Source organism: Pelophylax lessonae (assembly GCF_965119305.1).
Source record: "Pelophylax lessonae genome assembly, chromosome: 1".
Lineage (NCBI taxonomy): Eukaryota > Metazoa > Chordata > Amphibia > Anura > Ranidae > Pelophylax > Pelophylax lessonae.
Genome location: NC_138768.1, coordinates 540681769 through 540707190, shown reverse-complemented (window position 1 = coordinate 540707190; position 25422 = coordinate 540681769). Strand labels below are relative to the sequence as shown.

General features: G+C 46.7%; 1 protein-coding gene across 2 annotated transcripts in view; it reads right to left on the bottom strand.

The window, feature by feature from the left end:
- Nucleotides 1–25422, bottom strand: part of SLC20A2 (solute carrier family 20 member 2) — a 102875-nt gene that overhangs the window by 61465 nt on the left and 15988 nt on the right. For both annotated transcript variants that reach the window (XM_082275110.1, XM_082275111.1), the window contains exon 2: nucleotides 6510–6650. In XM_082275110.1, the coding sequence (XP_082131236.1) occupies nucleotides 6510–6650 (141 nt within the window). The remainder of the gene's footprint in view (nucleotides 1–6509; nucleotides 6651–25422) is intronic.

Sequence of the window (25422 nt, the reverse complement as noted above, 5' to 3'; positions counted from 1 at the left end):
GTCAGTTGCCCCTGAGGGAGGAAAAAAAAAGTACGAGCTGAGAAGGAGGGCCCACGTCTTATTAGCCTGTGGAAGAAAGGTACTCTTCCCTCCTGTGTGATCTTTAAATGATGTCAGCCCTGGTAGAACCAAACAGGCAATCTCCTTGAAAGGGAAGATCAGTCAAGGCCTTTTTAGAAGTCTGGTCCGCAGACCAGCATTTGAGCCAAAAGACACGCCAAAGGACCACTGCCAAAACAGAGAGCCGAGCCACTAGGGGAGCCGTATCCAAAGAGACATCACAGATAAACTGCAGCCCCTGGACCAGCTGGTGCGCCAGCTCAGCAAAGGCAGGGCAGAGGGAGCTACTCCCCCTCCAGGTCACAGCAAAGAAGCCTAGCCCATTTGGTCAGAGTCTGCTACACCAGGGAAATGGTGAATATCGGCCTCCGTGCCAAAGAAGCCAGGGTGTACATATTGCGGGCCACAGCCTCCGCCTTCCTGTCAGCTTGGTTCTTTAAGGCCAGGGACTATTTAACCGGGATCATGGTTGCCTTGTTTAATCTGGAAACCAGAGGGTCCACCACCAGTGGAACAGTCCACTTCTTAAGAATGTGTCATGGCTGCCGCCATTTTCACGGGCAAACAACCGAAAAATGGCCGCCGGACTACACAAACATGGCAACCGTTCATTAAGCACACAGGCTGCAAGAAAATGGCACCATGAGCCTCCCAGGGACCCCCAGGAGGGATCCCTAGGCCTCAGAAAAATGGCACAGGCAGGACAGAGGGCCCTGGCAGGAGCCCCACAGGTACAGACCCCCCCCACAGCCGATCGCTGGCAAGGCACCCCCCCCCCCTCACCAGCACCGCACCCTGCCTCCACCCTAGGCGGTGGACCAGGCTACCCCACAGCCCCAGCATCAGTGGAGGGGGGGGCGGAAGGGGAGTGAGATGACCCACAGGACCACCAGACCGATGAGGGGGGTGCCTAACGGGAAGGAAGGGAACCATGGGATCCGTCTGTCCCATGAAGGGGCCCACGTCCACCCCAAAAACCTCCAGGGGGAGAGGGGATACAGTTACCATACCAGAACCAGGCAGAACCTCCTCTCTATCGAAATGGGGGGCTGTTGGCCAGGTGGAACGCTGCAACTCGGGCCGAGACCCAGTCGCATGCAAGGTGTTTAACTCGCAGGCCAGTCCCTGTCCGGTGGGGCTATGTTGCGGCCGATCTAGCACAGAGCTCTGCGTGCGTTCGCTGGCCATTGTAGATCTCACAGGAAAAAATCTATCTAAAAAGAAAAAATTGCCAGGACCAGAGATCCCAACTAGGAACTAGGTCCTTACTCCTGACTGGGCAGAAAAAAAACCAGAGTACCTATAGTAGGGATAGGGAGTATACCCTCTTGGACTGCCCATAGGCGTAGCCAGACTTTTTTTCTGCCTAGTGTGCTACTCCTATAGGGGGCAGTATAACCCAATGGTTAAGAAGATCAGGAGCAGTGTCCTCGTCAATGAGCAAAACAGAAATTAAATTTTAAAGGGAACTAACATAGCAAAGCTAACAAAGTTAAAAAATGGTGTTGGTAAAAAAAAGTTAATGTTTTAATGAAAAAAAAAAAAAAAAAAACACTAGTTATAAAAGGACTAAAGAGTAATCAGATGGACTAAAGAGTAGAGAGACATGTCTCATACTTTGGAACAAGAGTTTCATCATATCTACTGAGGTCAGTTGCAGTTAATGGATGCCAAAATATAAATAAACCTCAGCTATCGAGTAATAGATTAAGATGTAAAGAACTCCAGCCAAGGGTTTAGTGGAAAAGAATAAATGAAAAACTGAATTCTTGTACTTACCGCAAAATCCTTTTCTCTGAAGTTCATCGACAGACGCAGTTCCATATCTTCTTAGACCATTGGGTTATGCTCCTTCAATCTCCATATCTTCTTAGACCATTGGGTTATGCTCCTCCAATCAGGAATAGGACACTAGGCAGTAAAAAGCTTTACTACGCCTATGGGGGCTGTCCCTGCAGGCATAACCCCGCACACTCTGCTACTGCCTCTAGTTTCGTTGCAAGCAGTGTTTAGAAAACAAAAAACCCCATTCACTCAGAAGCAGAGGGGCAGGTGCTGCATCGGTCGATGAACTTCAGAGAAAAGGATTTTATAGGAAGTGCAAAAATCCAGTTTTCACTATCGTTCGACAGGCGCAGCTCCATATCTTCTTAGACCATTGGGATGTCCCAAAGCAGTAAATTCATGAGGTGGGAAGACAATGCAAAGAAGAACGTAACTCCCCAAAAGGCTAAAACTTAGCCAACCAGGTAATATGGAGCTCAACCATGAACAACTGGAGCTCACCTAGAAAAAAACATACACCCTCAAAGAGAACAAAAAAAGGATTCTCTTTAAACAGCAGTCTGCAAAACCTTGCGGCCAAAAGAGGCACCCAAAGATGCCAACACATCTACTTTGTAGAATGATGTGAACATATGCACAGACAACCAAGTTGCTGCCTTGCAAACTTGCATCACTGACGCCTGATGGCGAAAAGCATAAGAGGCACTCAGTGCTCTAGTAGAATGCACCTTCACTGGGAAAGGAGGAACCTGACCATTTAGCGAAAAAGCCTGAACAACTGTCTGTCTGATCCATCTGGAAATGGTCGCAGCAGACACAGGCAATCCTTTACGAGGTCGGTAAAAAAAGAGCATCTAACTCAGTGGGCTTCAGGTAAACCCTGATCGTCCGAACCACATCCAAAGAATGCAATGCAATTTCCTTGGGATGTTTGGGCTTGGGACAGAGTGAAGGCAGCACAAGGTCTTCATTCAAATGAAAACCAGAAACCACCTTAGGGAGAAAAGACTGATTAAGTCGAAGTACAACTTTATCTCTGTGGACCACCAAATAAGGTGAGCGGCAGGAGAATTTAGATTTTGCGTGCAGAAGTAATAGCCACCAAAAAGGCAACCTTCTGAAACAATGAAAGCAGAGGAATCTCGCGAATGTTCTCAAAAAGGAGGCTTTTGAAGAACAGATAATACCAAATTGAGATCCCACGGAGGTAGCGGGGACTCCATCCGAAACTTCTGTGCCCGCATGAAGTGGTTCAGAGCCTTGAGATCAAGGATCGGACGCACCTTGCCCTCCTTTCTGGGCACGGTGAACAGGTTTGAACAAAACCCCTGAAAGCGTTCCTGAGAGGGAACCGGCACAATCACCCCTTGCAACAGCAAATCGTGTACCGCCCCTCGCAGGTCCCTTAACCGGTCTAGAAATAGGTGAAGATTGGACGGGAAGAACCTGTCCGACGGTCGAGACCAGTATTCGATCTTATACCCTGATGGATCAGTTTGTGAACCCACTTATCCTGAAAGAAGCAAAGACATCTCCCCACCACAGACGAGGATTTGCCTGCAGATCCGGTCTTTGATTTACCCGACCATGGCTTCTTGGAACCCCCAGAAAACCTGAACCGTTTTCCTTTTGTCCCGGAGGTACGAAAAAGTCGCTTAAGAGCAGTGAAGGAAGGCCCCCGTCTATGACGTGGCGCCTTGCCCTTAGAGGATTTAGGTAGAAGAGTACTCTTCCCACCCCTAAGGCCTTTGACCAACTCATCCAGAGAGCATCCAAACAACCTCTCCCCGGTAAAGGGAAGATCAGTCAAGGCCTTTTTGGAAGCCTGGTCCGCAGGCCAGCTTTTTAACCACACCATGCGTCTAATAGCAGTCCCCACTGCAGACACCCTGGCCACTAGGGGAGCCGCATCCAGGGACGCATCACACATGAACACAAGGGCTTGAGCCAACTGGTCTATTAGTTCAATCACTGCATGGGGGAGCTGCTGAGCTTCCAAGTTACCTTTAAGTAACTTCACCCATTCAGTAACCATCTGTGACACCAGGATGTTCACAAAGATTGGCTTCAATATGGAACCCGCCAGCACATGTATATGGCGGGACAGAGACTCCACCCTTCTATCCACGGGGCCCGCAAAAGCCGGTGATTCCTCCACCAGAACCACAGACTTATTCAGCCTGAAAACCGGGTGATCCACCTTTGGTGGCATGGTCCACCTAGTGGAAACTGCATCTGCAAAGGGATAACAGCGTTTAAAGCACTTAGGCACCACTAGCATGTGCTTGATGCGCCACCATTGTTCATTAACAATATTGTCAAAAAGATCCGGGCAAGGAAACATTTTTTGGGATGTTTCATGATTTTAGGACATGGATCATGATTTTTGAGATCTGCGGCAGCCAAAAGACACCCGCGTGCCTCAGAATCTGATGAAACTTCTGAGGGGGGCGAAGCAACTAGCAACACTTTTACATACAAAATCCACCTTTGACACCAGGCTTTCCAATACAATCTGATAGAGTGAGGGAAGAAAACCTACAGGGGACCCTGAGAATTTTTTACCAAACCGCTCAGCAAGCTGCCAGCAAGTTCTGTAAAAACAATCTGACACAGGAAATATAAAAAACAGCCTGGGTCATTGCAAGATTCTATGTGTCATGTGCCTTTTGCCTGTCCAGCGATCATGGACCACAAGAAAATGGCCACCCCATGCATTCCTATAGGGAGCTAACAAAAAATGGCTGCCATGCATTTCTATGGGAAAAAAAGCATGAATCTACAGCGAAATGGCTGCCCCCACGGCACGCCATGCCATCTCCCAAGCCCCCAGAGGGGGTCCCAAACAAGAGGCATCAGAGGTTCCCTAGGAAGAGACCCCACCAAGACAAAGCCTTCCCCACAGACAAGAGCCACAGCGGCCGCAATATTTCCACCCCCCTAAAGTAGGAGCCTGCCATGGGTAGGGGAAAGGACTGGGGGGTAGGCATAGCATGCCCAAGAGGCCAGGGGAATCAAGGGAGCCCCGAGGGTCCAAATATTTCAGGAAGGGGGCCCACGTCCACCCCGAGACCGCCAGAGGGGGGGCAGCAGTACTCACCATACCACAGTACCATGTGAGCGCCACTCTGAGCAGTCCACCTCCCACCCGGAGTAGGGTTGCTGTCAGCCAGGGGGTAAGCTGCGACTTAGGGTGTTCCAGGTCAACCACATTCCAGCGAGACTTGTCCACTCGCAGGCTCGTACCCATCCATCGGGGCTCTGTCGTGGCGAGGCCTAGTGCTGGACTATAACCTGCTCACACTCGCTGGCCAGGCTGGGAGACCTTAAGGATCTAAATTATCCAGTCCGAAACCACAGCAGGCTGTTCCTTGCAGCTCTCCAGGAACACTAACTAGTAAAATAAAAAAAATTACATATAAAATTTTCCCTATTAAATAAACCAAGACCGAAGTCCCAGCAGGGAACTAGGTCCTATCCTAAACTAGGCAGAAACAAAACTAGAAGCTGTAGCAGAGTGTGTGGGGTTATGCCTGCAGGGACAGCCCGCATAGGCGTGGTAAAGCTTTTTCCTGAATAGTGTTCTATTCCTGATTGGAGGAGCATAACCCGATGGTCTAAGAAGATATGGAGCTGCGTCTGTCGATGAATGATCGAGAAAGAAAATTTAAAATTTACTTGAAGAGGAAATCTTATGTGAAGAGGAATTCTCATGTGATGAGAAGTAGCCCACAGACAGAAAATATCTTCAAAGCCATTACAGACTCTGCTTGTCCATGTAATGGAGGACCTTCTATACCTACAACAAAATGTTGTGTGATGGCTTTTGTAAAGTAAACTATAACTTTATACACATAAATTCTGACACATGGCAAAGGCTGCACTATTTATAGAGGTCTAGTCCCCTGCACTAGTCAACCACGGCCACAATTTTGCTTGTGAACATTGGATATGGTATGGTTTCCCTTTTTATGACAGGCTGGGTCATTCAAAGATAAACAAGCTCCCTGCAGGATGCATCAGAAAGCCCCGCCTGATCAATATCCACTTAAATGCTGAATAGGTGTGAAAGAAAAACCAGTTCCTAGATGAATGCATCTGACCTAAATATATTTCCACTTCACCATCCATTAATTCAGCTCAGTCACCAAATACAAGGATGTATGTACGCCCAAAAATCAGGCAACTTGAATCTAAATAGGCCAGAGATCTGATCAAAGTGAAGGCCTAGTTTTGAATGCATACATCAACATACATCTTTTATATAGTCAGTAATATCAATTTACACTCTCTGCTGTAGGACTTTTGTTTTAGGCAATTACCTTAAGGCATAATGCGGTCAGGCAAGTGACACCATATAAAGTTGCTTTTGTGCTCACATTAAAATAAGAAAAATAATAGATTGTATGCCAAAAAAGTGCAATTATATAAAAAGATAGAGAATAAGTACAGTGTGTCTTTGTGAATATATTCTATCTATTCTTGATACCATGTTTCCTACCTACAGCTAGTGTGAGTGAATGTTGTGCATTTAGGAAAGATAATTGTAACTAAAAGAAAAACACTTCCACACTATATATTGTGACACATACACTAGGTTTAGCCCAGATATTTCTTTAAATGTATTCCACATACCCTCACTCAAAAAAGGAAATGTCAATTACCAATCTTGACAAGCTGCATCCACTGCACACCATTTGTACCAATGGCAACCAGAGAGAAGCCAATTGTTGCTCCAACAATGCAATGCGTTCCAGAGATAGGAAGCTTCAAGAAAGATGCAATCAACTGCCAGACAGCCGAACCTGCAAGAAATAATTCTGATATTAGACAGTAATACATAGTGCTTAGCTGTTACATTCCCCCCACTATCAAAATACCAAAGACATTTTATAATAAATCCTTTATCTTTCCATTACATACCTTTTTTTTTTTTTTTTTGTAGACCCAATGGCCTCATAAAATGGTTCTCTGTACTTTTTTATGCAATGCAGGCAGATTATGGCTGGTGCGAGGGGCCAGCAGGGTACTGAACATGGCTTCCTAAAAACCTCATAGCACCCTGTTTCAGTACTCCTCTCAAGAGCCATCAACCCTGACCAAGCAAGTTCTGGCTTTTGGAAGTTATGTTAATACCGAAATGCTTTGATTGATTGAGGTCAGTCTATTCTGTCCTAGGTAATGACCACATATGAATGGAAGACAACAAGGTGCGTCAAACTTAAGTGTAGCAGAGAAAATCAAGGAGGACATTTATTAAAGATCTGAAGAAAAAGCAGAAGCTTTGAAACGCATCATCTGACACATCCAAACGTCACTGCCAGCACGCACTGAGTGCGTTCCACGCTGGTTTTCATACTGTACAGCAGGTTCCTCGGCCGGCTCGCCCATCTTCCCTGTACACTGCCTGCAATGCTTATTCTTACATCATGTGAGTAGCCATTTGGCTGACAACTTTTCATAAAGGTCCTTGATTTATCTGCTACACTTAGTTTGGCGCACCTTGCTGCCTTCCAGAGATTTGCTTCACTCTCAAGGGATCTGCCACGAGCGTGACATTACACCTCATGGACTATATGAACATTTGCTATTTATATGTGATTTCACTAGTCCAGGATTTATGCCGATTTCCTTGTCAACATTTTCACAGATTTTTGAGTGTCCCTTAACGCACTCTTTGCACCATATTTTGTTTTGTCTGTCAATGACCACATACGAGCATCCATTATCACAGGTGCTGAAATGTAATGAATGAAAAGGATGGGCCAGGGACAGTAAGGCTGGGGAAGAAAGCAGTAGACAAACTGGACATCATCCAAAATAAGGCAGGCTATATCCAACATGCTATAGCTTTTAATGCACACTTAGAAGGTCACAACAGAGCAAGCAATTTCAGGAGCCTGTACAACTGTGCAAAGTAGGACAAAAAGGTGTAGGCTATAGTTCCGCTTGAAAAAAAAGAAACTATAATGACAAGAAAGAAAGAAAAGAAAAGAAAAAAAGAAAGAAAGAAAGAATCCAAAAGTTATTTTACTGAATGTGTCCCTCTATCTCTGCAGTAATTTTCTTCTCATCAGTTCAAATGCTTTTACTATAAAAAGGCTTGATATTACTCCAATTCTAGACTGCTTTATTGGCCCTAATGGTCAGCAAATTGCATTAGACTAAGTATTTGTGAGCATCCATTCTATAATAATTTGACAGTAAAAGATATGCACATTGTTCCCATTTCCTGCACTTACAAGCTACAGAAGTGTTCATTTCAGAACATAACACATTTTTGTAACTAAGCAGTACAAAAAAAAAAAAGGAAATATCCTGCATTGCAAAGTAACTTAAATTAAAAGTTAAAACAACCAACTGCTGCATAATAAAGAATGTGAGACAGGTTTTGTTTTTTTATTTTAAAAAATTACTAGGTCTAGTCTACACAAGAAATATAATCTCTAGTTTTACAGAAAGCAGCCAATAAAAAAACACGGGCATGAGAATACATAGAATGTTTCTAGCACACCCAAGAAACTACTTTTCCCCATGTAGTATTGAAGTATTCATACCGCTTGCAATTTTCCACATTTTGTCATGTTACAACCAAAAACGTAAAACTTAATTCTTTGCAATTTTATGTGATAAACCAACACAGAGTGGCACATAAAATTGTGAAGTGGAAGAAAATGATAAAATGGTTTTCGCATTTCTTTACAAATATCTGAAAAAGTGTGGCGTGCATTTGTATTCAACCCCCCTGAATCAATCCTTTCGCTGCAATTACAGCTGCAAGTCTTTTTGGGTATTGCTCTACCAGTTTTGCACATCTAGAGTGAAATTTTTGTCCATTGGTCATCACAATATAGCTCTGTCAGATTGGATTGAGAGCATCTGTGAACATCAATTTTCAAGTCTTATCACAGATTCTCAATTGGATTTAGGTTTGGACTTTGACTGGGCCATTCTAATACATGAATATTCTTTGATCTAAACCAGGGGCCTCCAAACTTTCTAAACAAAGGGCCAATTGATTGTCCTTCAGACTTTAGTAGGGCTGGACTGTGGACAGTGGGAGTGGAAATTTTCCTGGCATCAGTGGAAGTAAACATTGCCACATTTGGTATTAGGGGGGAGGACTAGTGCCTCATTGTTATCATAGGGAGGAATAGTGCCCAATTATTGGTGGCAGTGGCAAAAATGGTGCCCCATTATTGGTGTCAGATGTCAGAATAGTTGTCTTGTTTCAGTGGGTGGAACAGTGTCCCAAGGGCCAGATAAAGGCAAGCAAAGAGCCACATCTGGCCCCTGGGCCGCAGTTTGGAGACCACTGATCTAAACCATTCCATTGTAGCTATGACTGCATGTTTAGGGTCGTTTCCTGCTGGAAGGGAAACCTCAGCCCCAGACCCAAGTCTTTTGCAGACTAATAGGTTTTCTTCTAAGATTGTCAAGTATTTGGCTCCATTCATCTTCCCATCAACTCTGACTAGCTTCCCTGTTCCTCCTGTAGAAAAGCATCCCCACAACATGATGCTGCCACCATGTTTGACAGTTGGATGGTGTTTTCAGGGTGATGTGCAGTGTAACACACATAGCGTTTAGCCCTATTTAGGGTGAACAAAAAAAAAAAAAAAAACGGAACTTTTGTCTTACCGTAAAATCCTTTTCTCTGATGTTCATTGACACAGCTCCTGATCTTCTTAACCCCTGGGTTATACTGTCCCCTACATGGGTAGGACACTAGGTAGAAAAAAAAAGTCTGGCTACGCCTATGGGCAGTCCCAGGGGGTATGCTCCCTCTCTCTGCAATAGGAACTCAGTTTTGTTACAAGCACTGTCAGAAGCATTACAACTCCACAGAGGGGTGGGTGCTGTGTCCGTGAATGACCATCAGAGAAATGGATTTTACTGCAAGTCAAAAATCCCATTTTCTATTTCGCTCATTGATGGACAAAGCTCCTGATCTTCTTAACCATCCGTACGTCCCAAAGTAGTGTTAAACATGAGGGGTGGGAATAGCAAAAAAGAAATTCCAAAGGCTGAACTATAGCCAACCAGGTAAACAGGAGCTCAACAATTGGAGCCCAACGGAAAAAAAAAAAAAAACACACACACACACACACACACACACACACACAAATACACCCTCAAAGAGGACCAGGTCCTTTAAAACAGCAGCCTTCAAAACCTTCCAGCCAAAAGAAGAATCCACGGATGCCAACATATCCACTTTATAGAACTTTGTAAAAGTGTGCACTGACAACCAGGTGGTTGCCTTGCAAACCTGCGACACTGACGCCTGCTGACGGAAGGCCCAGAGGCACTGAGCGCCCGAGCAGAGTGCGCCTTGACAGGGAAAGGAGGAACCTGACCCTTGATGGAATAAGCCTGAATCACTCTGAGCCATCTAGAAATGGTTGCAGAGGAAGAGTACAACCCTTTCCAGGGCTCATCCATGAGCACAAATAGTGAGTCTGACTTCATAAACCCCAATCGCCCAGACCACATCCAAGGCATGCAAAGCAATTTCCTTCGGATGTTTTGGCCTGAGGCACGAGGAAGGCAACACAAGGTCTTCATTCAAATGAAAATCAGAAACAGCCTTTGGAAGGAATGACAGACAGGGACGATGAACCACCTTATCTCTGTGAACCACTATGTAAGGTGAACGACAGGATAATGCCGCCAATTCCGACACCTTGCGTGCAGAGTTGATACCCACCAAAAAGACCCCCTTCTGGGACAGCGTAAGCAGGGGAATTACACGAAGATTCTAAAAAGAACGCTTCCGAGTACCAAATTGAGGTCCCAGGCGGCACTGGAGAAGCCAAGTGCCGGATTCCCTGAAGAAAAAAAGTACACACCAGGGAGTGGTGACTCCTGTCCCTTGATAGTACTCAAGGCCAGTTTCTGCTCAACCCCCCGTTGAAGGAAGTTCAAGATCTGAAACAGCGAGGATGAACCCCAAAGGACTCACACCACGGGATGTACGTCTTCCACGGACGATGGTAGATTTACTAGCTTTTAACAGCGTTTGAATCACCGACTTAGACAAACCTCTATCAGCCAAGCTGTCAAAGCCAGTGACTGTAAAGCAGGATGGAAGATTGGCCCTTGGGACAGCAGATCCTCCCTGAGAGGAAGCTTCCAAGGAATGTCAGCAACCAGTCGCACTAGATCAGCGTACCAAGCCAAGCGAGGCCACTAAGATGACCGGAATCCCTTTTGTCTCGATCCTGCGTATAAGTCTTGGCAGAAGCTTGAGAGGAGGGAAGAAGTCTGTGGCATCCACCAGAGGAACCCGCGACCGTGCCACAAACCTCTGCACCTTTCTGTTGAGCCGAGATGCTAACAGATCTACCTCGGGGATGCCCCAATGGATACACAACTGATGAAACACCTCCGGATGAGGGGGACCACTCCCCTTGGACCAACCCCTGCCGAGAGGTAATCCCCCTGCCAGTTTTCCACCCCGGGAATGTGTATGGCGGAGAGGACTGCATAGAACCGTTCTGCCCACCTTAGAATGTCGTCTACCTCCAGAGCCACCAGACACTTGTTGTGCCCCCCTGGTGATTGACATAAGCCACGGCCGTGGCATTGTCCGATTGCATGCGCACTGGACATCCTTGAAGATGGATGATCTGTCCAATGCTCCAGGCACATTCTGATCGCTCAGAGTTCCAGGACATTGATCGGTAGTCTGGACTCTTCCAGTGTCCAGACCCCCTGAGCAAAATTTTTGCCGAGGACGCCTCCCCAGCCAGAAAGGCTGGCATCCGTGGTGACTACTGTCCAATACAAAGCCACCATATCAGGGGCGCTTTCGTTCCCTGACTCAGCTGGATCTGATTGTCCAGAGACTGCAGATTCTTGTCCCATTTGCTCAGAATCTCCCTTTGCTGGGACCTCGTACGGAACTGCACAAACTGAACCGCTTTGAAGGTAGACACCATCAGGCCAAGCACCCACATGCAAGTCCAGAGGGATGACCATCTGCTGGACAGCAGGAGACTAGGTACAGCCTGCAGTCTCTGAAGGTTGTCCAGAGGAAGGAGCACTCTGGCTAAGGCCGAGTCCACAGTCAGACCCAGATAATCCAGCTTTGTGGACAGAACCAGAGCAGACTTCTGAAAATTCATAATCCAGTCGAACTTCGACAGAGTTCGTATAGTGATCTCCAGGTTTTCCACCAGAGCAGTAGGAGAATCCGCTCTCAGAAGAAGGTCGTCCCAAGTAGAACAGTACCGCGATCTCCCCCTGGCGTACCAATGCTAGCAGCGGAGCGAACACTTTTGTGAAGGCCCGAGAAGCGGAGGCGAGATCAAAGGGTAATGCCACAAACTGATAATGCTCCTCTCCCACGGCAAAGTGGAGGAAGCGCTGGTGATTGGCACATATTGGAATGTGAAGGTAAGCGTCCTTGATGTCAATAGAGGCAAGAAAATCCCCCTGATGCAGGGATGCCACAACGGTGCGAATGGACTCCATTCTGAACTTCTGCACACGCACAAAGCAGTTCAGCGCCTTGAGGTCCAGGATTGGACGCACTTCTGCCTTCCTTCCGGGGGACTGTGAACAGGCATTTTTGAGGGCTCATGTAGATAGTCTTTTGTTTCTCTGCACTTGACATGCACATCAAGTCAGCAAATTCCCATTAACTTCAAAGTAGTGTGGATGTCAGATCAGAGGCTGTGTTTGAACTAGAGATCGAACGATTATCGGCAAAGCCGATATATCGAGGGTCGATATGCACTTTCACCGATATAGCCGAATCGGCCTTTGGATTTACCAATATTGCTGTGACGTTATCATGCATGTTGCGCCACGCGCCTCCGCGCACTGGGCAGCTTTTGCTGCCTTCTTAGGCAGCCTCCCTCAGCCTCGTTACAGTGGGTTTTACCCGCCGTGGTCACACTGGAGTCTGCTCTGCATGTTGTGCACAGTCGGTCGGGACAGTGATCTTCTAGTTCTATCAAAGAGCAGTCACAGACACAGACACAGTGCACGTTGTGTAACACAGCCGCCGTGGCCACCCACCACCCACATCTGCCCTGTGCCAGCCAGCCACCCAGTCCACACACCCACAGGCCTACCAGCCAGCCACAGGCCCTGCCTGACTGTATAATCCAAAGAAAAAAAAAAAGGACATAAAGAAAGAAATGCCCTTAAAGCGCTATAATATCTAGAGTAACCGAAGTATAGATTTGTATATTTTTCAAAAAATAACCAACAGATTCCTAATAAAGTTAATCAAATTTATTGAATTAAAAAAAGAACAAAAATTATATTTAAAACAAAAAAGACCTTCCACCTTGCCACCAAATTGACTACGTAGTCGCCAAGGGTCGCGTAACGTAGTCAATTTGGGAAACCTCACCCGGAACACGGAAAGGATTGACAAATTGATAGCGCTGTCTCGATTCTGTGGGTGGTGGTGCATGGCCGTTCTTAGTTGGTGGAGCGATTTGTCTGGTTAATTTAGATAACGAACGAGACTCCTCCATGCTAACTAGTTACGCGACCCCCGGCGACTACGTAGTCAATTTGGTGGCAAGGTGGAAGGTCTTTTTTGTTTTTAAATACCATTTTTGTTCCTTTTTGATTCAATAAATTTGATTAACTTTATCAGGAATCTGTTGGTTATTTTTTGAAAAATAAGTAAATCTATACCTTGGTTACTCTAGCTATTATGGCGCTTTAAGAGCATTTCTTTCCTTATGTCCTTTTTTTTTTTTCTTTGGTTTAAGCTGTTTTTGCCATATGAGTACCACTCTGCAATTTTAGCAATTTTATGAGGGAGTAGGTTTTTTGTTCAAATAGAAATTAATGTGAAGGCGCCTGGCCTTTTCTAAAAAAGATACTAAAAACCTGCTGCCCTTTTAATTGTAAAAAACAATATAGAGATAAAAAAAGTGATAAAAAGGCGCTGGTGATCTTGAATGCAACGATGACTATATCAGACCTAATTAATTATATTTATCTGATGTAAAATTGTATAAATTAATTGATCACATATAAATAACTACAAAATCACATGAAATATCATACGAAATGGTATAAAGGCTGGTGGCACATGTGTGCAATACATACAATATCAAAATTATAAAAATTTCTAAAATCAATATCTGCTAAAAGTGCAAGTGACACACAGCGTGTTTGTGTAAGATTAAATAAAGCGCTTGTTCGTGCGACAAAAAATTATATTATATACCATATATTAATTTATATAAACTGTAAAAAACAATCAAAAATTGTGAAATCAATATAAGTGCTTATAAAGTGCTTAGTGATGTGCTATAGTCCAAGCCGATAACCAATTCATGCACAAAGAAAATATTTTTTGCTTGGATCTTAAGTGCTCCAGTGATTGGGTGTGCCACTCTTTGCTTCTAATGCCCCGTACACACGTGCAGATTATCTGAAGACTTGTCTGCAGACTTACCTTTTCTATGTAGTGCAAGGGCCTGTCGGATTGCATACAAATTGAAAGTGTTTAGGTTTGACCTCATTATATGGTTTTGGTAAGTCTGCAGACAAAAGTCTTCAGATAATCTGCACGTGTGTACGGGGCATTACCGAATTCAGATAGGTCGCAAGGACCCCAAACGCCTGCGATTTGGAGCAATGTAAGGAGCATTACATTTGGTTTAAAGCTACATCTAATTTAAAGTGAAGAGGAAGAGTCCGTAAGGTTTGATCCACCCAATATCGCAGGCGTTTGGGGTCCTTGCGACCTATCTGAATTTGGTAAGAAGCAAAGAGTGGCACACCCAATCACTGGAGCACTTAAGATCCAAGCAACAAATATTTTCTTTGGTTTCTTTCTTTTGAATTGGTTATCGGCTTGGACTATAGCACATCACTAAGCACTTATATTGATTTCACAATTTTTGATTGCTTTTTACAGTTTATATAAATTAATATATGGTATATAATATAATTTTTTTGTCGCACGAACAAGCACTTTATTTAATCTTGCACAAACACGCTGTGTGTCACTTGCACTTTTAGCAGATATTGATTTTAGAAATATTTATAATTTGGATATTATATGTATTGCACACCACCAGCATTGCACACATATGTGCTACCATTTCGTATATTTCATGTGATTTGTAGTAGGTTTTTTGTATTAATGTATATTAGCCTTTCCAATATTTGTTGTTTTTTCCCTGCCTGACTGTACCTGCCAGCCTCCCACCGGCCCTAGGCCTGTACCTGCCAGCCACCCACCACACAGGGTGCCAGCCACCCACCACAGGGCAACAGTTAGCCAGCCACCCACCACAGGGCGCCAGCCAGCCGCCCACCCACCACAGGGCGCCAGCCAGCCGCCCACCCACCACAGGGCGCCAGCCAGCCGCCCACCCACCACAGGGTTCCAGCCAGCCGCCCACCCACCACAGGGTGCCAGCCAGCCGCCCACCCCAGGGTGCCAGCCAGCCACCCCCCACAGGGTGCCAGCCAGCCACCCCCCACAGGGTGCCAGCCAGCCAGCCACCCACCCAGAGGTGCCAGCCACCCACCTATCACAGGGTGCCAGCCAGCCAGCCACCCACCACAGGGTGCCAGCCATCCACCACAGGGTGCCAGCCATCCACCACAGGGTGCCAGCCAGCCACCACAGGGTGCCAGCCAGCCACCCACCCGCCAACCACAGGGTGTCTTTTCAAGTTTCAATGAAGATGGATGGACCCCAAATGCTGGACAGAGTAATCACAGAAATAATGGTCACTGATAACCCGCCATTTAAGTGGTTGGTGTCCATGCTTGAGCCAAGGTACACACTGAAGAGTGACAAATTTTAATCGAACTGAAATGCTGCAAAAGATTCACCAAAAGGTCGTTGACAAAGTAAAGACTATGCTGCAACTAGAGAATGCTGGAAACTAACTCTCATTCACAACTGATTGCTGGTCAGGACAAACAGAATCACTAATGAGTCATACATGCCACTTCATTGACAGCGGATGGACAAGAAGGCATTTGGTATTGAATACAAAAGTGATACAAGGATCCCACACTGGGGAGTACATTAGAGAAATGTTTCTAGGCATGCTATAAGAATGGGGAATCACCAAAGACTGAGTGATGCTTGTGCTGCGAGACAGTGGAGCGAACATGGTTAAAAAGGTATGAGACTTGAAGTGTCAGACCTCAGTTGCATGGCACACACCCTCCAACTGGTGGTCTGTCAAACCAGAAAGCATTGCTTGACATTATTAGCATGCTGAAGAAGTGCGCAGCCCATTTCCACCATTCTATTCTTGCCAAGCAGCGACCGAGGTGCATTCAGGAAGACCTTGGCCTATCCAAAAACAACTTGATACAGGCTGTTCCAACGCAATGGAACTCAATGCTACACGTTACGAAGGATGCTGGAGCAGAAGTGAACTTTCACTATATATTCTGGTGAATATGGACTTGGAGGACATTCTTGCCCTACTGCTGATCAGTGGGACATAGTACCCAACATTATTGAGACGCTCATACCCATTGAAGAAGTGACACTAGAGGTGAGTCATTACGACTCATCTGTGTCCTCTGTCATCCCATGTGTGAGAGTGCTGAAGATGCTTCAACAGGAAGGACCCAACACACGTGGCAACAAAGCATGTAGGCAGGCCATGAGGAACAGCCTCACTAAACAGTTTGAGAAGCATGAGGAGAATAAAAATGCTGTGCTTGCGTGTCTTTTGGATCCTCGATACAAGAACTATCCTCTATCTTCTGATGATGTATTGGCCAAGGCAAAACAATAGCTGACAGAAGAGATTCAAGTTCAACAGAAGGTGCAGGAGGTTCCTCCTGACAAAAAGAAAAGTCAAGAAGGGAAGGTTTCTGATGTGGAAGAGCAGGATGAAGGAGAAAAATGTCCAAAAAGAACGGACAGAAGAGAAAATGTATCTTCATGAAATAAATGCCATGTTCAGTGTTTTATTGGGGCCTCATGCGGAGGATTCATCAGAATCTTTAATAATGAGCCTGGATGATGAACTTCATCTCTATTTGAAGGAACCAGTAATTGACAGAAAAAGTGATCCTCTTCAGTGGTGGAAAGAAAATGAGGCACGCTACAAAAGACTTGCTTCTCATGTTAGAAGATACGTTTCTGCTCCTCCTACCTCAGTACCAAGTGAGCGTGTTTTTATTGAAGTGGCAGCAATTTATGAAAACAAGCCGTTTAAGAGCCGGTTCACACTACCACGACCAGAAAGTTGCCCCGTGACTTGAAGAGACTTGTTTAGAGACTTGGAAGAGACTTGTGCACTACTTTGAAGAGACAGGCGACTTTGTCTGTGGGGAATGCCTGGCTAATCTATTTCTTCTTCCTGGAAAGTCTGATAACAAGTCGTGTCAATTAAGATAAGGAGGCGACTCCCATTGAAGTATATGGGACAGGTCGGATCACAGGTCGCCTCAAAGTAGTACAGGACCCTTTTCTGAAGTCGGAGCAACTTCAGTAGTGCCAATTAAGACGGCACTGATTGATTAACATTGCTTTTGTTATGTCAAGCGACCTGGGGCTACACAAGTCGCCTCACAAGTCGTGCTAGTGTGAATGGGCTCTAACTGGTAAACATGCCGAAATGTTATGCTTTCCGCACTATAATATTGTTCTACTTAACTGGGAGTACTGATTTTAAAGTGTAGTAGTAGTGTCTGTCCAAAAGTCCACTCCAATCCACTGTCTAGCTATTTTTTCTAGCAGTTTTGCACTGACTGCAGCAGTTTATTATGCATTGATCAAGAATGATGCGACTCAGAATGATGTGAAACTAAATGTCCCTGCAATTGAAGTTTTCCTATCAGTTCTCATGCAGTTAAGGTGTGAAGAATGAGCCCTTAATGTTAAAATTGTTAAGTTTTAGATGTTTAGATGTTCAGTAACCAATTTGTGTCGAAATTTGTGTTTATTTTGCAAAATTTTAAAATGTGTGAAAATATCGGCGAATACCGATATGTGATGGCCAAAATATCGGTATCGGCAACGAAAAAACTATATCGGTCGATCACTAGTTTGAACTGCTTTGGGTTGCTTTGTCATTGAAGAAATGCATGTCCTATTGAGGTTGTAAAACTTCAGGCATAGCAGGTCAAATGCACCCGTTTTTGTCAAGCATTATGCTTTCCATTCAAATGCTTGAGTCCATGGAACGCTGCATTTATATAGAAAAAGCTGCATTTGACCAGAATATCTATTTGAGCAAAAGGCTGAAATTTTCCAGAAGATTATACAGGGCTTGAGAGTCAGTAACCCAGTTACCACAGCAGAGATAAGGATTCTAGGAATGCCTGTCTCCAAACGGTACAATCGTCACAGAAATTGTTTAAAGCGGAGTTCCACCCGAAAATGAAAGTTTGTTCCGTCCTGGCTTGCAATGATTCCTGGGAGCTGAACGTCATCGCTCCCAGGAATCAATGCGCCTGCACCGGCCCTGACGTCAGTTCCGGTGCAGGTGCCGTCATACCTTGCTAAACAGCTTCTGGGCATGCCCAGAAGCTGTGCAGGGATGACGCTGCAGACCCGTAAGTGACGGCGGGGCCGGCGCAGTGCATCGTGGGACCGAAGAGGACGGAAGAGGACACAGAAGAGGATCGCGCTGGCTTCAAGCTGCCCACACCTGAGATGGCAGCGCTGGAGAAGACATTTTCAAGGTAAGTATTTCTTCTTGCAGGTAAGTGCAACCCGAGACAGTTCAGAGGCTATCCATTGTGGAATGCAAAAAACGTCTACCAGAAGAAACACGCTGACATGCTCGGAGTCAAGAATCAGGTCCATAGACTCCAGTCCCCCAGTCAAAATGTTCTTCAGGATGTTCCATAATCAGTCAAGCCCTACTGGTAGCCTTAGGTCCCCCAAGCTATCCTTCACCGTGACCTAGAAGAGTGTTCGCCCAAGAAACCAGGCAAAGCAATCTCAGCTGCCTCAGCAACACCAGGTCTGGGCCAAAATCTCAGGAAAAAAACTGGGTGCAACAAAGCAGGTCAAGGTAAAATGCCACAATAGATGGGATGCATCCCCAACTGCAGATCGCAGGAAACACACATGTCCCTCACCCATAGGAACGTGGAGGTAAGCATCCAGGACATGTACAATTGAGAGGAAACCCCCCCCCCCCCCGAGAAGACATGGATGGATTCCAGCTTGACACACAGCTTGGCCTCTGGTCCCGGAGATGGCTTGACCTCTGGTCCCTGAGATGGGAACGAACAGAACAGAGGAACCCTCAGAACTTGTGTCAGCTCAGACACAGGGGCAAATACCCCCTTGCGCGGCAGATTCAGCACCAGGCACATAACGTTAAGGAAACTTGAGGGGGGAAGGAACGGCTATACCGCAGCCGGACACAAGCCATATGCAGACCCACATATGGGGAGAAAAAAAAAAAAGGGGGGTTCCATGGTCCGAAAAACCAGCCAGGCAAACCCCTACCCAGAGTGGGTGGAAGCACCTCAATGCTGAACAGGACTTCTCAGTGAGCATCGCAGACTCGTTGGTCCAGAAGTGCTTACCCCCCTTCGGGGGGGGGGAGGGGGGGCCTTTAAGAGCTGGAGGTGTTCAAGCAGCAAGTAGAAGCGGCTTTCTATTGCCTGACAGACAGTACATGGCCCATACTATGGATCTTGAGACCCACAAACCAATGGTGACATGACACCAAGTAAACTAAGGCAGAGCCAATCTACATGCCAAGCCATAGTCGCGGACCCACCACACGCGGTCGCCGGTTGAGCCGCTGGGAAATAGCCAACCTACAAAAGGAGGGTGATGGAGGCCCCGCAAAAGAAGGCCGATGTCGTAAAAAAGGCCGTTGTATGAGACCCCACAAGGAAGGCAGCCAATTTGAGGCCCCACAAAAGGGAGCCCACCATCCGAGGCCCCGCAGGTTTCGAGGGCCAACAAGGAGCTCACCATTTGAGGAATCCGAAAAAAAAAAAAAGGAGCCCACGGTCTGAGAACCCGCAAAAAGGGGATCGCGGTCTGAGACCCCGCAAAAAGGGGATCACGGTCTGAGACCCCGCAAAAAGGGGATCACGGTCTGAGACCCCGCAAAAAGGGGATCACGGTCTGAGACCCCGCAAAAAGGGGATCACGGTCTGAGACCCCGCAAAAAGGGGATCACGGTCTGAGACCCCCGCAAAAGGGGATCACGGTCTGAGACCCCCGCAAAAGGGATCACGGTCTGAGACCCCCGCAAGAGGGGATCATTGTCTGAGACCCCCACAAAAGGGATCACGGTCTGAGACCCTGCAAAAGGTACAGTTGGCTGAGGCTCTCAGGCCCAGCACTGGTCCCAAAAGGAAGGCTGCCACAGGGGGCCACAAACACAAAAATGGCTACCACCTTGACCTCCACACTACAGCAGGGACGAAGGCAAGGGCCCGCCAGCAAGACAGCAGGGCTCTGGCCACCCCGCTACTGGAGTGGGTAGTACTGCCAGGCAGGGGAGCCCCATACTGCAAGTAGGACGCAAAAGCCGTGGCCTAAATTTTCAGGCACGGCCACCGCTAGTAGGGACTGACCACCCCAGGGAGTACCTGCGCCCCACACTGCATCCAGAGAAGGAAAGGAGGGGGCATCTACTTACTGATCCAGCGGTACGAGTGGGCAACACTCCCAAGAGAGAGCCTGTTGGCCAGGGTAACAGGGTGACACAGACTAAGGAGCCCAGTCATATGTGTTCCCCTCAAGATGTTCAACTCGCTGGCCTTACTGGTCCAGTATGGGGCATGTCGCTGCCAAACCAACACGCAGCTAAAGGTCTGCGTGCATGTGCACGTGCTGGCCAGACTGGGGTGACCTCCTGGATCTAGATTATCCAGCCTGCCGCCCAGCCTGGTTGTTGATAGAAGATCTCTGCAGGAATAAATTCCAAGAAAAGAGAAAAAAAAAAAAAAGGTAAAAAAAGTAATGGAACTTCAGGTCCCAGCAGGGAGCCAGGACCTTACTCCACACTAGGCAGAAAAAAACTAGAGGATGTTGACTATCAGCTAGGATTGCCCATAGGCGGTGCCAAGTTCTTTTTTTCTGCCTCATGTCCTACTCCAGTAGGTGGCAATATAACAATTATCAAGAAAAAAGAAGTTGTGTTAGTCAATGAACGTGAGAGAAAAGTGGATTTCTCCTTTTTGTGACAATGATCACTAGGACAAAACAGAGAATCTGCCTAGTGTGGACACAGATGGCATTAAAGTGGTTATAAAGCCTAAAAGGTTTTTTTTTTACCTTAATGCATTGCTGGAGGAAAGGACCGAAACTCGATCTTGTAACCAGACCTAATAAACTCAAAAAACTTGTGGACTCATTTGTCCTGAATGAGCAAGGTTCATGGGTCCGGAAAGAAACAAAGACGTCTCCCCCACTCCAGTTAGGGGTGAGAGCGCCCCTTCAGGCTGAGGAAGGCTCGTCTGCGGAACCAACAGAGCCTCTTTTGACTTGCCAGTACAGGGTCTCTTGGAGCCGCTCGCGAAGGTATGGGTGGATCTTGAACCCTTGTCCTGCGATCAAGTTGGACGAAAGGTCGGCTTGTAAGCCGAGAATAAAGGACCACCATTACGATGAGGTTGCTTGCCCTTAGCAACCGGCTGAAGCAAAGTACTCTTACCTCCCGTAAGACCTTAATGATATTCTCCATAGAGGCACTGAACAAACGTTCGCCTAACAAAAGGGAGATCAGTCAATACCATTTTAGAGGCCTGGTCGGCTGACCAGTACTTTAACCATATAATGTGGCGAAGAATCACCGCAGACACAAATGCTCTGCCAGCCAAAGGGGCCGCATCTAAGAATTCATCACAGATGTACTGTAGCCCCTGAATCAACTGATCCACCAGCTCCAGAGGAAGTTGATCCCCTTCCAGATTCTGGCTTAAAATTTTTGCCCATTCCGTCAAAGTCTGGGATACCAAAGTGATGGCAAACACCGGCCTCAAAATTGAACTTGCCATGGTGAAAAAGTATCGGACCAGAGCCTCAGCTCTCTTGTCCACAGGGTCCTTAACCACTTACGGACCACCCCCCTTGTATTTACATTGGTACTTTGATGTTAAATACCGGGGTTATGGCAGCAGATAGCTTTTTTAATGGCAGGAGGTCCGCTTTAACATAAGGGTGGTCCCAGCAGCAGATTCGCTGCAGAATCACCTTTATGGGCGGTGGGAGTGCCCCCTTCCTGCCGCTTCCCGGAGTGGTCGGTAGCAGGGAAAATGATCCGGTCTGCTGTCCTCTCAGGCAGGAAGTCCAGTGAGAGCAAGATGGCCCTCACTCGACTATGGCCTTGGAGGACTGGAGCAACGTAATACGCCGCTTCCTAGCAACCGTTTTAAAGAGCCCGATTCTTTTCATCATGAAAAGAAAATGACTTTTTTTTTTTTTTCTTTTCTTTAGTGTAGATGTGAGATCTGAGGTCTTTTTGACCCCAGATCTCACATTAAAGAGGTCCTGTCCTGCTTATTTCTATTACAAGGGATGTTTACATTTCTTGTAACAGGAATAAAAGTGATCAAATAGAAGCGAATGCATACGCAAGTCACGCCCACATATGTAAACGGTGTTCAAACCACATGTGAGGTATTGCCACGATCGTTAGAGCAATAGTTTAAGCCCTATACCTCCTCTAACTCTAAACTGGTAACCTGTAGAAATTTTTTAAGTGTCGCCTATGGGGATTTTTAAGTACCAATGTTTGTCGCCATTCCACGAGCGTGTGCAATTTTGAAGCATGACATGTTAGTTATCTATTTACTCTGCGTAACATTATCTTTCACATTATAGAAAAAAATTGGGCTAACTATTCTAGCATAAAAAATAATTTTAGATTGTAAACAAGTGTCAGAAAAAGGCCCGGTCCAGAAGTGGTTAAAGGACAGGGAATACTCCACCGGTAAAAAAGTGTGGCCTTATTCAACCTGGAAACCTAAGAGTCCACCATTGGTGGAACCGTCAGCTTCAAGAGAGACTCTTCAAAAGGGATATCGCTTAGGTATTCCAACCATGCATTTCAGGGATCCCTATCCCCACTGACTAGCGCCAATCTCGTCAAAACAGGCAGGAAAGGGAAACACCTTAGTCATCTTGGATGATCTGTGGGTGCCAAACTACACCGGTGTAACCGACTCATCATCAGCTGAGTCCTCCAACTTTAACGTTTCCCGCACTGACACAATCAGAGCCTCTTCATGCGCGGCTGCAGTGCAAGAGGATTTCTCCTCACTGTTCGAGCACTCAGGGTGCGGAACACATACCCAGTGGGTTGACTCGCGTCCACGGCGGCCAAATCCACCTCAGACTCTGAGGCGGCGGGGGACGCACTTCACGCCAGGCCGCTTTTGCAGGGTCATATCAAACTTTGACACAAATAACTGCAGGGCCGCCGTCATGGTCGCCAGGGCAGACTGAGACCCAGAGGGTCCCGCAGCTTCTGAGAGTGAGTCAGGTGCCGATACTCGCTCCAGGTGCTCCATGATTAAATCAGAGGTTGCACCGTGTACAAAGAAAAAAAAAACAAAAAAAAAAAAAAAGTTTTCTTTTTTTTGCAAAAAAACCCCTTCACACCACTACCGCTGTGGTACTACAAGGATCAGCGCATCAGCGGCGCTGCTATTGCAGAGAAGGGGCTGTATACCCGCAGGGTCTAACCACCATAAACTCAGAACTGGATACAGCGCCAAACTGCCTGCCACGCTGCGATCAGAAAGGAAGAGGAAGTGCTGACACTGTCACTAGAGGCCCCCACCGCATGCCATCACTCCAGATTTCAAGAAAATGGCCGCCACACTACAAACATGGCCACCGAGGCCTAATACAGCCACCCACAAAAAAAAAATGACGGTGCCACAACCAGGACCCCACTGGACCCCAAGGTACTTGTAGTCCACCGGGGAGGAGCCCCTACAGGGACTTCCCGCACAGCCCATGACGCAGGCACGCCAGAAAGGAGCCGTTGGCAGTGCGGTCCCACCGCCCAGCCCATCACCAAACAGGGACACCCTTCACCCAGAAATGCCCGTGCACCCCAAGGGGGAACTAATGGGGGAAGAGGGAGATGGGTGAGGGCAATCATTACAGGGGAACCCCGCCAGAGAAAAGGAGGGAAGGAAGGGCACAAAAGGGAGCTACGAACCTGAGGAAGGGCCTGCGTCCACCCCAGCATTCCCCAGAGAAGAGGGGGGGGGGAACGACACTACTCACCATACCTGGGAACCAAGCGGGCACCACTCCTGGCAGTCCACTGTGCCATCTTGGAATGGGGGTGCTGCGGCCAGAGGTACATTGCGACTCAGGTTGTTGCCATTGTCCTGACCAGGGCTATGTGTCCTCGCGAGGTGTTTCACTCGCCGGCCAGCCCCCATCCAGTGAGGCTATGTCGTGGCCAACCTAGCGCAGAGCTAATAGTTGGGTCGCGCTTGCAGGCCAGACTGGGAAGACCGTAAAGATCTATGATATCCAGTGTGTCGCCCAGTCCGGCTGTTGATTGTAGTTCACACAGGAACAGACGATAAAGGAAGAAAAAAATTCCATTTACCAAGGAAAAAATGCCAGGACCGCAGATCACAGCAGGAAGCCAGGTCCTTACTGGCTAGGCAGAAAAAACTGAAGTCCTATAGCAGGAAGTGAGGGTATACCCCCTGGGACAGCCTCAGGGACGTAGCCACCCATATGGAAGAAAAAAATATTTCCAATATATTTATGGGAAACATTTTTAGAAATATATTGAATATGGCCAAAATTGTAGCATTTCAAATACATTTCCAATATATTGGGGAAAAATAAATTAAAAATGTTTTAAATATATTTTTCTTCCATGTGGGCAAATTTGTTTCCGCCTAGTCCTACTCATGAAGAGAGCAACATAAGCCCAAGGGTCTAAGTAGATACGGAGCTGTGTCAATCAGTGAACGAAAGAGACGTGTAAGGCTTCATGTACACTAGCAGCTCCTAAACTTGAGTTTGGAGCTTTTGGCATTTTTTTGCCAAAGCTCCTAAACTCAACTCCATAAAGGCCTATGTGTCAATGTACATATAGGGTTTTTACCTATACCTCCCTCTCCTGAACACGTTCAGAATAGGATCGGTTTACCACCGGCTGTGGGAAAACGCAAACCGCGGCGAGATTTCGCCACGTTTTCCGTTTTCCCACGGCCGACGGTCAAAGTAACCTAACATGGCTTAAAAAAAAAACAAAAAAAAAAACCATACCATTTAAAGTAGTGGTAAAAAAAAAAAAAAAAAAAAAAAAAGGATTTATACGTACCTGCAAGCACAGAGTGGCCCTAAACCTCCTCTTCTGGAGTCTCCAGTCAGCACTATCTGCTCCTCCTATCTTATATGTGCCCTCATAACAAGCCATGTGCTATGGGGGGCACATGCGCAGGAATTTTCCCAAGCCTGGCTGTATGCAGTCATGCCCCCAGCTCCCTCCGTACAGGATTTGACTGGCTGCAGCTCTTCTCTTCCTGGTCTTTCAATGGCTCCTGCCCGAGTCTCCTGTGAGACTAGGAAGACCGAAGAGAAGAGCTGCAGCCGGGCATAGCATTGGCTCAAGTGTGGACTCTGACAAGTGTTTTGGGGACAAGAGGGTTCCA